The 15,430-nt window shown below is 42.9% G+C and overlaps 1 protein-coding gene across 4 annotated transcripts in view; it reads left to right on the top strand.

The window, feature by feature from the left end:
* KCTD1 (potassium channel tetramerization domain containing 1) overlaps positions 1–14,033 on the top strand; it is a 103,902-nt gene extending 89,869 nt beyond the window's left edge. For 3 of the 4 annotated variants that reach the window (XM_075494541.1, XM_075494540.1, XM_075494539.1), the window contains 3 exons: positions 6,290–6,434; positions 8,766–9,071; positions 12,980–14,029. In XM_075494541.1, the coding sequence (XP_075350656.1) occupies positions 6,290–6,434; positions 8,766–9,071; positions 12,980–13,138 (610 nt within the window). In that variant the 3' untranslated portion in view covers positions 13,139–14,029. Of the gene's footprint in view, positions 1–6,289; positions 6,435–8,765; positions 9,072–12,979 lie in introns of all 4 variants that reach the window. The other variant, XM_075494538.1, reaches the window with a different exon arrangement.
* The last annotated feature ends 1,397 nt before the right edge of the window (positions 14,034–15,430 follow it).

Below are 15,430 nucleotides of genomic sequence, written 5' to 3'. Positions count from 1 at the left end.
TATTCACCACTTCTTGTCTATCTCAATTTCTTCTAAATGTTTTATTAGCCCTCTGAGCTTGCCTGTGCCTTTTCTTTTGCTTCCATGCTCAAATAACAATCTTAAGATGTTTGAAATGATCCCCATGTACATGATTCAGTTCTTTAATATTTAGCAAATATTTCCACAAAGGTTTGACATCCTTCTACTCAGTATCTGGGATTTATCTGTTCTTTAAAATGCCATGTAACATTTTCTTTTAAATCTCATAAGAACTGGTGTTTTAATACCTCCTCCTGTACATGCTTCTTGCTCTGTCATTTTGGCTCCTATATAAATACCTTTTCTATAGAAGGTTTAATGAGATTTTAGGTTTTAATACATTTTTCCCCCTGTTACCTTTGCTTTATAATCATTGTATTCATGCCTCTTCTGATAATGTAGGAACTGTCTGTGCCAAGGAATTCCTGAGATTCATGGACATGAAACCTTAAATTAGATGTAAGGAGGAAGAGATAAGAACAAATTATAATAGCACTGAGAGCAAGAGATTACAACAGGGTATTTGGTTAAAATGCGGTTTTCATAATATATGTTCCTGAAAATTGCAAATGTATTCTGTTATATCATGTTTATGAGCCAACTTTTGTTATGCAGAGTTATAAAGATTGCTAGGTATTCAGTTACTGTGGATCCAAATGACGTGAGGTATTCAAAGAAGAAGAGCAGGTTGTTACTGTCATACTGTCATTACTGTTACTGCCTCTGAAAAAAAGAATAGAAACCTCGTCATTCTCTATTTGGGTAAGATAGCATTTGTCCCTGGTGTGGATACCTCTTCAAATGTACTAGCTTCTAGGGGACAGTGCAAAATTATATAATTTAGACATACGAGGAAGTAAAATTAAATAGCCATGAGATGAGCATACCATTAAACAGAGCTAATTCATAATGGGCTCTTATGCAAATTGCCTTTGAGCACTCAGTAAAAGAAAATGAAAAGAAATTAATAAGGACAACGTGGACTAAAAAGTCTCAGAGAAAAAAAACGTAAAAGCCTATTCCAGCTCACTCTCCGCACACCCCAGAGTATTAAATAAGCATTCCCATTAGCCACATAAATATAATGACGTGATAATAAAACTTGCATTCACTTATCCTTTTAAGGGCCAAACCCCTACTCACTTTGCCACAGTGGCTCCAACCAGGTGAGTAAGATTTCAATTAGAATACTTTTTCTTTGCCATGTCATTCATTATTGGAGGGAGACAGATGTGTTTTCATGAGCACTTTGCCCCTTGCCAGCCACTGAACATCTGACCTCGGTGGAGTCCCAGGCAGTTACCGGCCCTGCCGTTAGCACGGGATTGCAGGTACCAGGGCATCGCCGATGCTCCTGCTGCTGCACGGTTCCCTCTGCCGGGTTATTACAAGGGCTTCACACCAGGAGTTTTCCTCCCTTTTTTGTTGTTCTGCAAAAGACACAGAGAGCAGGGAAAGCTGACAGCTTAGAACTCTTGAAAATAGTTTATTGCAAAAGATTTTCAGTTAGTTTTCAGTTCCTAGTGTCCTCTGATAATGACAATTGTATGAAAAATAATATTCTGAATATATTCAGTAATAAGGAATCTGTGTTTTCTCAGAGAAAAAAAAAGGTTTATTTCTACCGTAGATTGAAAGTAGTGCAATATTCTGCATGCTTGCAGACATCAAAGCTTGCATCTTTGCCATGTTCCTTGTATCCCTTTGATTACAAAAGGGATAAATTTTAGCTCTGTCCACTGAAGCCACTAAAACAATCTGCAGAACCGTGTCATTTTTCTTAGTGTTAAGAAAGTTGTGCAATAGTTGACTTGTTTAATTAATATTGGCCATCTTGTTCCTAATTTTTGCTGCTTTCCCAAATTCTCAACTGGGGCAGAATATACTAAAGGGAAGTCTTTCTCTTTATGTGTGTAATAATATATATAAATATTTATACACTGAAAGAGCAAGGTTATAAACACACTACGTATACAGTTTTGCTGCAGACTGAGTATATTTTTATACTTGACAAACAGGATTTCTCTGAAGAATTTGAGAAATCCTGTAAGCAATGTCATCTTCCCATGCTAGCTCTTTGGTCTAGAAATGCTCCTATGAGAGTGCTGGTCTGTGGGGAGAAGGGTCCATCCCTGTAGTATTTTATGGAATTAAAACACTGATCTCTTCCATGTCCTGTTTTCTCCCCACTAAAACCAGGCTTGCGGCTGTACCTGTTTTGTGTCCTTAAAGTAAAACCAAATTCTCTGATGGAAGCAGAGTTTTCCACTGGTTATGTTTTCAACCCTTGAAGCATTTGAGTTCTGACAGTGCAGTATGATACTTAAAGCCACAGACATTAATTATTACCCATTGGAGGTCACACTTTCAACCCATGGGACATTAATTTTCCTGATATACCGAAAATTCCAGCCTGTTAGTTTTAATTAAATATTTCAGAAGTACATTTTCTTGTAAATGGACTACAGTTTTTTTATCCTTTACCCTTGATATTTGGCTAATTCTGCATATAATTATCAGCTTGTTTTGCAAGCCTCCTTCAAAGCACTTTCCTGTTCGGAAATCTGTTCAGCTGTTACGTGTTTGTCATTTTTTAAAAAAAAGTTATCTTTGCCAGTCATAGGCCAATGTTGTCAAGAATAAGATGGGGAAAAACATCTTTCAGGTTGTCTTGGGAAGTGAAGTTATAATAAACGTGACTTAGAAGTCCCTTCTCGTGCCAGAGGATTGATGTCTCTTAAGCTTTTATAATTGCAGTGTAAGACCAAGCAGAAGTAACAGCGGAGCTATGGGTGACAGTGAGGATGGTTACTCAAATATTATTGTATAGAAAAGTTGCCAAGCGAGGCACAGCAGAGAGCTTGCCGCTGTGCTTCCAGGAACCCAAGAGTACAGGGTGAGGCTGGAGGGTGAAGGCTTTGATGGTTCCCCAGATCCTGGCATAGCAAATGCAGCTTAGGAGAAGGACCATGCCACCAGATTTGGGTCCCATATTATCTCAAGTCTTTCCCTGGAGGCTGCCTTGTGTAGGAAGCTGGAATCTACATTTTTCCATCTGAAAAGCAAAAATGCTTTAATTTTGTTTCACAGAAGTCTCTCTGCTGGGGGTCTACCCTTCCAAAGCTGTTTTAACATGTGAAAGTGCAGTTGTGTATTGCAAAGTGATCCTGGTGGATTCGAGGGGAATTGGGACTTTGCAATTCCTTGGGTTTTTCTGCTGCTGCAAAGCAGCAGTGCACTAAGGCAATACGTTGTGTTACCTCTTCCAGCCCAAACCCAACAGCTTTCAGGTCCCAGGTAGCACTCCTGATGGTTGTGTGCTCTTGTCAGCCCTATGGTTTTGTCAGAAGGCTCCATCCTCTGATACTATCTTGTTCTTCTCCTAATCAATTAATAAAATGAAGACAAAAAGCCTAAAGGTTTAAAATCGTAGAATCATGGAATCATAGAATGGTTTGGGTTGGAAGGGACCTTAAAGATCATCTAGTTCCAACCCCACTGCCATGGGCAGGGACACCTTTCACTAGACCAGCTTGCTCAAAGCCCCATCCAACCTGACCTTGAACATTTCCAGGGCTGGGGCATCCACAGCTTCTCTGGGCACCCTGTTCCAGTGCCTCACCACCCTCACAGTGAAGAATTTCTTCCTTATATCTAATCTAAATCTACCCTCTTTCAGTTTAAAGCCATTACCCCTTGTCCTGTCACTACATGCCCTTGTAAAAAGTCCCTCTCCAGCTTTCCTGTAGGCCCCCTTTAAGTATTGAAAGGCTGCAATCAGGTCTCTCTGGAGCCTTCTCTTCTCCAGGCTGAACAACCCCAGCTCTCTCAGCCTGTCTTCACAGGAGAGGTGTTCCAGCCCTTGGATCATCTTTGTGGCCCTCCTCTGGACTCACTCCAACAGGTCCATGTCCTTCTTATGTTGGAGGCCCCAGAGCTGAATGGAGTAAATATGTAATTATAGTAGTAATTTAGAACTAGGAAAATACTGCAGAAACCAATTACCATTATACATTTTAGTAATGACTGACTTGGCCAAATATATATGTTTTGTGTGTGAATTCCATGATAGATTCCAAGATGACATGCTTGCGTATAGGGGAAAATTAATTCTAAATGCCGAGTGCATTCATATTAGACGTAAATGTTGCTCATCCACCTAGTGAACAGGAACCTGTATTATATGGCCTGACGCAGCTTAAATTTTGAGCATCAGGGCAGGCAGTAACAAGTATCCGAGGAAGAAAGCTTGAATTGTTCTAAAGGATGGCTTTGAAAAAAATACTTTGTACCTGATCATTCTGCAGAATGTATTTAATTCCTTGTATGTTACAGATTTCATGTGACTTGAATTGATTCAGGCATTTCCTACAGAATTGTAAACGGCCAGCTGAGGTTAATGGGGTTTTATTTCTTTCCTGGTCAGAAAGAGTAGATGAGACTTGTGTTCTGTTCACAACCTATTACTGGGTGTGCTACTGAGGTCCCTGCTGCGGGCACAGGCATCCCTTCAAACTCTGTTTGGGTTGGCTGTGCCATTTTCAAAGGGAGGGTGCATGGCTGTGGGTGTGAAGTGGCGTGTGGTCACCTGCAGCCCCGTCCCTCTGCGGTTCCCCGAGACCCTGGTGCGAGCCCTGCCATCTTCCCCTCTTTGGGAACCGCTTCTGTCTTTTGCCTCTTGAAACTTTCCTGGAGATCCCCGTCTCCTGGCTGATGCATGGGGGTGTCTCTTGGCCTGGGATGCTTCGTGCAGCCAGGAGTGCAGATCACCTCTGAGTTTTTGGTGGGGTTTTTTTTCCTACTGGTGGTGGGGAATGGTTGTTTCTTCACTGCTTTTATAACAAAAATAGCGTGCCCTGACTGTTTGTTTTGCTTGCTGTATACTTTTCGTGAGAAGACAGATTTGTACCTTACCTATGCCACAAACTGAGTGTGATCAGGGAACAAAAGTGCCTGTTGGTGCCCTGGCTCCGTGCTGTTGTATGCTCTTTAGTAACCTGCAGAGGTTTTACTGTGCTGGTTCCTGAAACAGATTGGTTATATTGGAACAAAAGCTACATACGAATGAGCCTTTTCATTAAAATAATGAAAACGCAGAATCTGAAGAATATTGCAGAATGTAACAGGTTGTGATGAGGCTCTGAAGTCGCATCCCAAATTGTCGGTGGTGTTTCACACGGAGTGTCCGTGTGACGTATGGCAAGCGAGCTTTTTCGAGACCATGTTGTTTACAGGTCTGTTGTTGGAAAGAATCAAAAAGTACTTCCACGTTGCACGTACAGATGTATAAACAGGCACACAAAATCAAACCTACCAGTCGCTCCTGCTGATTTCATTGGGAAACCACCAGCGACGCAGGAGCGTTTTGCAAACGCCCTGGTGCAGAAACACAACATATATTTCGTGTTACACTGGCAAGGGATTTGTTTGGAGTTTTCAGCCCTTCCTACTGCTCTAACTAAAGCTGGTTTGTGAGACACCCATCTAGGAAACGTGTGTGCGCCCAGCAGTTGATGTTGCAAGAACTGTTGGCAAGCGGAGGCTCTCTAGGTGGCTGTGTGGTTCTGGTGGTTGGTGGGTGGTCTCCAAAAACTGAGGCATTTTTCCTGGTTATTTTAGAGTGTGCTAATTGATACCTGCTACAAACAGTTAATTTTTACTGTGAAATCGTTATCTCGCATTGAAACGTTATAACCTTTGTAACCCCAGCTACTTATCCCACAATGTGCTGCTCCCTCAGCTGTGCCTGTCCAAGTGTTGGTTGCAGTAAATGGCATCCAAAAAATGAACTGGGATTAAAAACAAAGCCCAAGCAAACAACAACAAAACATTTCCCAAGTGCAATTTCCAAACTAAATCAGATTCACCATGCAGTCCCCCAGAAAGTAGAATAGAGTCAATCATGAGGGTTGGTGCATCTGGGGGGATGGGGTCTGCTGATGGGGGCTATCAAGAGAGGTGTCCAAAATAATCGAGGGAGTGTCACTCACAAGACACGGATTTGGGCAGCAAGGCTGGTGCAAGAGGCTCCTGCCCCGGCTGCTTACCCTCCACCTCCCCAGCTGTGCTACTTAGAAGTTTCTGAGGCCATGCTGGAAAATATGCAGCTTAAATCGAGGTTTGAAACCAGCCCTTTTCTTATGAAGCGGAGCCGCAGAGCTGCTTCGCTGAAGTTGGTGCAAGGGGGTTTGGCAGCGTCGGGCCGTGTGAGTGGCTGCTGAGCCGAGCTTGGTCTGACCCTGCTGCTCACCTCTTGTTTCCTCTCCAGAATCGGCCGGCTTTTCGATGGCACGGAGCCCATCGTCCTCGACAGTCTCAAGCAGCATTATTTCATCGACAGAGATGGGCAGATGTTCAGATATATCTTGAATTTTTTAAGGACATCGAAACTCCTCATTCCTGATGATTTCAAGGTGAGATTTCAAGGGACTTGGGTGTTTTGCATGTACCTTGGTAAAGCAAGTATCTGGCATGTAGTCAAAACAGAGTGCTAGACAAGGAGCGGGGGGACAGGGATGGACTTGTAGAGTACGGTGCTTGATTTCAGGTACGTGGCAAATGTAAGCGTGGGGTTGCTAAAGTGGCATCTATCAGCCCTTCCTAGAGTGGCATCAATATTAAATTTTCCCCTGCTGGCTATAGCCTAATGGAGCAACCTTGCTGTGTTTGACCTAGGGAAATTAAATATCGTAGGATACTGATGGAGACAGAAAGGATGATACAATCTGGAACCAACTGCTCGTGAGCTTTGCTGATTACTTGTCTTCTCATCTGCTTTTATGCTTCCCCTCTGACTGCAGCAGCCCCAGCTTCCACTCCCATGCTGAAATTCAGAGAATGGTGTGGGAATCATAGTATTGACAAAATAAACTGCACACGTGGTGATATTTGAGCATTAAGTCATAGAATATTTTCTCCCTCAGACTCTTGAATGCGTACTGCAAGTTTAATTTTGGAGTTTTAGAGAAGTCAGGGATGAATAGTTCCACGTTTATTATTTAAACTTTATTAAAGAGCCTGCTTTTTTTTCTTTTTAATAACAAATTAAATTTATGGTAGTTCACCATGTTAGACATTAGCCTACAGAGGTAGAGCTTCAGACTCCATGTGATGTTCTGTGTTTATTCACTTGTAGGTATGTGGGTGTATATGTGGTGTCAGCGAAGAGAGCACTGGAGACCGCGGTTGCAATCAGAACAGATCTTTATCGTTACTTAATGAATGCACATCAGCGTAGCTGGCAGTGCCATTAGTTCACCGTAGGAAATACAGCAATTCAGATTGAATAGGAGAGGTGATGGGGAAGAGTTAGAGCAGTTCACACTGGTGTGCAGTCTTTTATTCCTTGCATCTGAGACAGATTTTCAGGTGTTTGGGGCATAATAGGTGTGAGGTTGAGTTCAAAAGCCGTATTGCAGCAACCTTTGAATCATCTGCGGTAGACACATGCATATTTCTCCCATGCGTGACAAGGGTAGACCTACCTGAATAACGTGGGAGTTTGGAACTAGCCGGTGAGCACCTTATCCCTCTTTTGAAGCCTTAGCGTGGCTTTGTACTGCTCTCGGCATTTGTCCTGAAGGTAATCAGAAATACAGAAAAAGGAGAAGCCACCTGCCATGCAATATTAAGAAGTTATATATGCAGAGCCTTTTAAACACATAAATATACTGTAGCTGTGCTGAAATTAAAAACGTAACTCCTGGCAAGTTCACCCAACCAATGTGATGTTCAAAGGGGTGTCCTTTCCAGTTATGCTTTAAGGTGTCCAAAGGATTGATGCTTAAAATGAACAGCGGTCCTTGTTTCTTAGAAATATATAGATTAGGTGACTTTTTTGTTACACGTTAAATGTAAGCAGTATTTTGAGCATGATTTTGGTGTCCCATTCTCATCAAGTATTTGGTTTCTAGCTCAAATTCAGGGCCATACTGATGGTTAGCAGTCTTCTCTTGTTATCATTCTGGTCCTCTCTTCCCTAATTCTCATGTATTGCTTTTCTCTGTATAAATATTTTCCTTATGCTCTTAAACCTAGAAAAACAAGTTGGGTTTTGGTTTTTTTTAAATTTAAAAAATGGCAGTAGACAGACTCCACATTATCAGTTCTAAATTACTTCTGTACTGGCTGTGCTTAGAAATGCGTTCTCTCTGCTCTGGCGTTTGAGACGATGTAGTAAACAATACTGTTGGCAAAATGGGGAGGTATTAAAAAATACTTAATTTTTAAAATGCAGTAATATGTGCAATCCATTATGCAAATATCTGAATCATTTTACACTAAGAACCATTGCAGGCTCCCTCATTTACATTCTTATACCTGTTACAATGCCTGCTAGGATTGCTGTAAGACGCGATGGATCCTAGTGATGGATTTTCTGAATCCTGATTGAATTCTGTTCCATCTGTTCAATGAGGTCATTATTCTATGACATCACTATGGGGATAAAATACGGGGAAAAGTGGGATTTTTGCCTGGATTACTCCATAGCAGGAGGGAGTTGAGCAAGCATAGCCTCCCCCTCCCTTCACAAGTGCTGCTATACCCAGTCTGTTTCAAGTGGCTGATGGTTATTTTTTTGCTTGCACTGTTATTTTATTGCACCTTCCTACACAGTAATTATGAGCTATGTCTGAAGGGTTCCAGATCTAGGGTGGCGTTAGCCTGAATAACCATATACATTAAGTGGTCCATTAGTAATGCCTCTTTCTTAATTGTGCACAGTAAATATATGTGTCTTTCAGGACTACAGTTTGTTATATGAAGAAGCAAAGTATTTCCAGCTTCAGCCCATGCTAGGAGAGATGGAAAGGTGGAAACAGGACCGGGAGAGTGGCCGCTTCTCAAAGTCTTGTGAGTGCCTGGTGGTGCGAGTTGCCCCAGATCTTGGAGAGAGGATCACACTGAGTGGTGATAAGTCATTGATAGAAGAAGTGTTTCCAGAAATTGGTGACGTGATGTGTAATTCTGTCAACGCCGGCTGGAATCACGACTCGACACATGTCATCCGATTTCCACTGAACGGATACTGTCACCTCAACTCAGTGCAGGTAGGAAGTCACGTATGCATTTTCTGGAAGGGAGCCTGCTGGCCAGGTACCAGTGGGTTGACCCTTTTCCCTGTCGCTGGGGCATTTTGGTGAGCAAAATCACCTGGAGGGTTTGAGCTAGTTATTTACTTCTGTGGGTCAGGGCTGCTTTCTTGACTTAATTCACACATGTCATCACCAAATCTCTTTGCAAGCAAACTACGGTAGTGTTGAAAACCTCCTTTAGGAGATACACGTTTGCCTCAATATAAAGACATTGCATATTTGGAGAAACTTTTTTTTGACATTTGAATATAGGGTGACCATTCAAGCCTGCTTCCAGTCCCTTGCCCTGCTTGTTATAAATTGTTTTCTGGCTTGATGAGAGGGTACAGGGACATCTCAAGCCAGGGAGGGAAGATGCCACATCCCCACAGAGCCTGTTGTGAGGGCATCGGGAGCTGTCCCTTCACCTGAGAAAGGTAGTGGAGATGCTCTGATTTGCCAGAGTCCACAGGAGCTCTCAAACTAAATGGGAAGAACGGAGGAGCAAAAAGGTGAAGCCCCGGTCTCTTATTCTGGGTGTAACAAGTGAGAAGTGAGGGGAAAGGGGAATTAATGTGAGAAGGAGACGATGGGACAGTAGCATTGGCCAGCTACTGAAAGGAGGGCCACACTTCCACAGAGGGGCAACACAGCCAGCGTCCTCCTCCTTCCTCGTCCTCCCTCCTGAAACAGGACCCCGTATTTCTGGAGAAGGGAGCAGCCTGCAGCCACAGGAGAAGGCATCTGTTGAGTCCTACTCTCATAGAGGGGACTTTGTCTCAGCCCCCTCTGCTATATTTCGAACTGGGACATCCTAGGAGGACTTTGACCCTTCAATGAGACTATCAGGCAAGGCATGTAATGTGAAGGGTACAGCGGGGAGAAATTATCACAGGTGTGGTTAAAAACTAGTGTGTCCTTTTTGCAGCGTTACCCGGGTCTTTTGCATTTGATAAAGACCTCCCTAATACTTCTTGAATAAATCACCATATACTTTTTACTTTGGACAAAGAAAACATGTTCGGTTTTCCTCCTTGCTGTGGTAACAAAAACAAAGGTATGACTGCTTATTGCAAATAGGGACCCATCCATTTCTGTGGTCTCCGGGAAGACCCTCCTCTTTCACTTTCAGCAGTTTTTCCTAATTTTTATGACATAGTAGAGGCCTGTAGCAATGGGACCAGGGGTAATTGTTTTAAACTAAGAGAGTGTAGGTTTAGACTAGATATAAGGAAGAAATTTTTCACAAAGAGGGTGGTAAGGCACTGGGACAGGTTGCCCAGAGAGATGGCAGATGCCCCATCCCTGGAAACATTCAAGGTCGGGTTGGATGGGGCTCTGAGCAGCCTGATCCAGTTGAAGATGTCCCTGCTCATTGCAAAGGTCACTTCCAACCCAAACTATTCTATGATTCTATGTAGCAATATCTAAAATCAGTAGCTGTTATGAAATGGATAAGAAAAAATCTGGGAGACAAATGCAGGTAACTTCTGGAATAATTATAATAAACTTATAAGTTATAATGTCATCTGTTTTATCTTTGTTGGTTAAAAACAACCAACCTCACTCTTGTCTCCACCTGGTTAGCACATCCTGCACAGCCAGCATTTTGGAGTGAGAACACTTCTTCACATCTGGAATTGTCACTAGCACTATTGCTGCTGCTTGGTTTAGATACACCTCCTAAATGTTGCAGACTCATGAGTGAGTTCTTACACAGAAGAGACTTGCAAGCTGAGCTTGGCGTCTTTCCCTCTGCCAGGTCCTGCTGTCCAGGTAGAGAAGCTCTGCTCTGCTCCCTCCCCAGAGGAAGCGAGCCGAGTGCCACAGTATGCACTGAAGGCTTGCCAGGCACTGCATATGTGCTAGCACTTAACACAGGACTGGACAGACCTATCTAGACCTATCGAGATATGGTTAACCCATGTTACGCTTGGACAGTTGTCTCTTACTGGCCTTTACTGTCATACTGAAACATCAAAGTTGTTTTGTCGTAGTGACTAATGCAAATTTAGAACAGCCTTAGAGGTAAGATTACAACTGAAAAGGGATAAGACTTTCAAGGAGGGTTATTTAGCCACGTGTCACATGATAGTTCTCAAAGCAGTTGTATCCTTTAGCTCTTTATCGCTTATTCTGATGCTGACATTTTTGTCACACAAATAAGAATTGCCAAGCATATTTACTGATGTGAAAAACCCGAGTCAGAGTGGCAAAATATGCACAGGCTTCAAGAGGGATGATGATCCCACGTTGATAATGCTGCATCTTCCATTTCTGGGGGATGTAAGCATCTCCCTAGTCCTAATAACACTGTGGGGTGGGACAGGGACTGCCGATAGGCCTGGAGAATGAGGTACAGACCAAATGGTTTGTCCAGGGCTGGGCTAGTTTCCTGACCGGTTGCTTCCACCGCATTTTTTTCTCAGGACCTAAGTTCTCCTGCACTATTTTTTTAGTGGCTTGCACTGAGACATTTTGGGGGTATTTTGGCTTATGTTGTTAAAAGCTAAAGATCAGGGTAAACTAAAATTGCACAGATGTTTTGATGGTTGCTTCCAAGTCTCTTTTCCCACCCCCTCCTTTTTGAGATTTGTCTACTGTGCAATTAACCATGCTCAGGTATTTTGGAAAGACATTTGCCGACCTGAAGCAATACATGTAAAGACGTGCCATGTCTTGTTTTAAGCGTTTTTAAACCACAGCTCGCTTCTCCCCCCACCCCAGTCCTCTGCAGCCTTCTGCTGCTCTGCTTGCCCTTGCTGTCCCAGCACACATGCAAAACCAATTTGCTAACTGGTGAAACAGCTGGGAAGGACTGGGTAGGCACCTGCTCCCAGCACAACCCCAGTGAGGTCCAGTCGTGCTGGACAGAGGGTCCCATGTCCTGTGGGGTGCGGGAGCACCAGCCCCCCCGCCTTGGGGCTGGTGGCCATCACAGCTGACCCTGGTGAAGCCCTGGCCAGAGGTGAGGCGGAGGAAGCCCAGGCAGCAGAACAGGTGAAGATGATGATAAAAGTGGCAAAGAGTATAAACATGGGAAAGAGTGCCTCAGCCCTGCAGTTACATTAAACCAGCATGAACATGGGTAGTTAAAAAAGAAAATAGTGGAATAGTGGTGTGGAAGGAGACCATGTTCTTAGCAGCCTGGAGCTGGTGCTGGGAGCTGAGGTCTTTGCACCATCGTTTGTTGGGTGAGCTGTGTTGGGCACATCCCCCTGCCACTCCGAGAGCCCTGCCCGACTCTTCTTTTTTCTTTGTGTTTTTTTTTAATTTTTTTCTTTTTTGCCATTCTATTTCCCACTGGAAGCAACACTCAGGTTGTGAAAAGGGAGGGAAGAAGGTGAATAGGCAGAACTCGTTAGTCCCATAATTAAAGTTAAAAGGTCCCAGGTTTTACCACAGGTAACTATCCACAAACCTTCGTAATCACAGTTGGTTTTTAAGTCTCTAGAAAATATGATGGTAACTTCTCTGAAATTATGACTGTGGTATCTGCATTGACACCATTTAGTTGAGGTGTTTGCTCAGCATCCTCTGGTATCTGCTGTGCAATCCTGCATTTGAGCTTTTGTATTATAAATTTTGTGAAGCAGAGAATGCATTTTTCCAGGCATGTTTCTGTGGCTAGAAGAATATTGGATTTGTTGACAGGAGTAAAAAAAATAAGATATTATTTTCTTCATTATTTTTCGTATTGCTCAGTGGCCAAAGTCAGCAGAAATCAGTTGAATACAATGAAGCTGAGGGAACCAGTTAGCGGATCTGTGTAACCATTTTTGTTTCCTAGCTGGATCCATTTAAAAACAGCATTTGTTGTCCTCAGACAGCAAATAGTCTCTTTATTTACTTATACATCTGTGTTTGTTTCCTCTTTTTTGCAGGTACTTGAGAGGTTACAGCAAAGAGGGTTTGAGATTGTTGGCTCATGTGGAGGTGGGGTGGACTCTTCCCAATTCAGTGAATACGTACTGAGACGAGAACTCAGAAGGACATCTCGTGCACCCTCCGTCATTCGAATAAAGCAAGAGCCTCTGGACTAAAATGGACATGTTTCTTTATGCAAAAAAAAAAAAAAAAAAAAAAAAAAGGAAAAGAGAGAGGAGAAAAAAAAGGGGGACGTTTCATGTGCAGTTTGGACTCCAAACAAGTCCTGGAACTAAAATTGAATAAAAGACACATTTATATCAAATATAGAGACCACACCTGAATTAATATGGGAACATTTGGAATAGTAGTAATAATAATAATAACCTCAAGGTGTAAAACAAAACACACACACACATATATTAAAAATATGTACGTATATGTATGTATGTACATATATATATGTATGTACATGTCAAAGGGTAGGAAATGCAACAACAAAGAAGTGGTAGATGAGGTTGGTGCTGTGATGGCCATTAAGTGTCCTAGGCCTGACTCGGGCCCACTTAACGGTGTACAAGCCATTACCATTGGGGGATACATAGACTACTCTTCACCCATTTTCCATTGCCAAACAGCCATCCACTTTTTAATGTGTACACACCTTGACTCAACTTTATTGGCATATAGAGGTTTATGTCTGTCTTTTTTAGAGGTGGATGGGCAGGTGTTCAGGAGACGACCATCCATGGCATTCGAAAGCTAGTCGGCTGAAATTTTAAATGTAGTTTGTACAGAAGTCGCACACTTTTTGTCCGCCCTCACAGATGTGAAAGGTTAACTTTTCTTTTGAATGAGGTTTTTTTTTTTTTTTTGTTTGGTTTTTGTTTTGTGTTTTTTCAGAGGGGGCCAGAATAATTAATATTTGGTAGAGATGCTCTGGTTTGAATCTGCTGCTTTCCTACAATTTTTTCAAATTTTATAATGTATTAAATACAATAAACTCTGTTTAAAATAACGAGGGTCTGATTTAAGCCAACAGAAGCAGAGAGGTGGGATTTAGCTCACTGCGCTCCGGCAGGCAGCGGGCGGGCAGCGCTGCCTGCGCACGGTGGAGTGAGTTAAAGGCAGCAGATGCCGTTGCGGGATCTCTCTGGTGTGCCGCACGTCGCTGGTCTTCCTTCAGCGCTGTCCTTTTAAGCTGTGTGCCGCTTTGAAGAGAGGCTGTTGGTCAGACTTAAAAATAACACCAGCTCAGCCCAGGGAAACCCGTCAGAAAATGACGCCTGGTCCTGTAACCTTCAATGTAACAGTGAATAGTTGCATCCTTCCCTCTTGACCAAGGAGCTGGCAGCTTCAGCTCTCCAAGCCCTTGCCCTGCTGAGTGTTAGTCAGCCTGTTTGTTTTTAACATTGTTCGTTTCCCTTGTTTCAAGCTAGTGTTCTTCTGCCTAGAGAATGAGACAGTCAGCCCCTCGTGTTACGCCATCAGCTGCGTTGCTCTTGATAGCGGGCGGTAAGTCGATGTCCTGCGTAGATGTCCTGCGAGTTGTTCTCTTGCAGAGTCTCACCGAGGCCGCCTCTGCAGCCACCTGGTTCGGGCCGGTGAGATTTTGCAAAGGCTCCACATCACGATACCGCCGCACGGACCATTCACGGGTTGATGCTTTCACCACCTAAGATGCACCAGCAACCACCGCCTTTCCTCCAAAGTATCTTTTTATGCAATATTCCAGAATATGACTGTGTATTCATCCTAGTATGGAAGTTTCTATCGACGCAATGGTGCCGGCGTTCCATTCATTTTGGTGACACTTTGCTATTTATTTAAGAAAAGAAAAAAAAGAAATTGTTAAATACATGTAACAAGGTTTTTAATATAGTCTGATAACTCAAAAAAAAAAAAGCTACCATTTTTCTGGCTTTTATTAAAAGATGTCAGAGGGCATACTTAACTCTCTGGCAGCACATATCAATGGTTTTGAAATTATTGAAATGTGGAAATGGGTGAGGGAGGGGGCTCCAAAAATTAAGGTTCATTAGCGGGTTATTAGATCTTCAATGTGATGCTGATCTGTCTATTCACAGTACTGAAACAGCTGCCTCATTGAAAATGCTTGTTTTCAATTAGCAGCAAGTAGTCCTCTTACAAAATAAACAAATGCTTGCTCTTACTGCCCACAATTTGGTTGTTAGTTTGCATAGAAGTCAGAAAGCTAAAATCCTGGGAAATAAATATTTTTAACAGATCTTCAGGCTGTTGGAAGTGGTATGAAATTTGTGATGTTGAAAAGATGCCAGTCCCCATGGGTTGAGAGTACAGGGTTTAAAAGTGCAAGGCGACGTTTCAGAGACTGTTTGATGCAGAAACCCTCCCTGCGTTTCCAGGTGGAGCCTCATTTTCTGGGGCCTCTGCAGTGTACCCGGGGATATGTTTACACTGTCTGTTAAGCCCAAAGGTACGCTCAG

Source organism: Mycteria americana, chromosome 2 (genome assembly GCF_035582795.1).
Source record: "Mycteria americana isolate JAX WOST 10 ecotype Jacksonville Zoo and Gardens chromosome 2, USCA_MyAme_1.0, whole genome shotgun sequence".
NCBI lineage: Eukaryota > Metazoa > Chordata > Aves > Ciconiiformes > Ciconiidae > Mycteria > Mycteria americana.
Note: the sequence above shows the minus strand (reverse complement) of the source record. Positions and strands in the feature narration are given on the sequence as shown.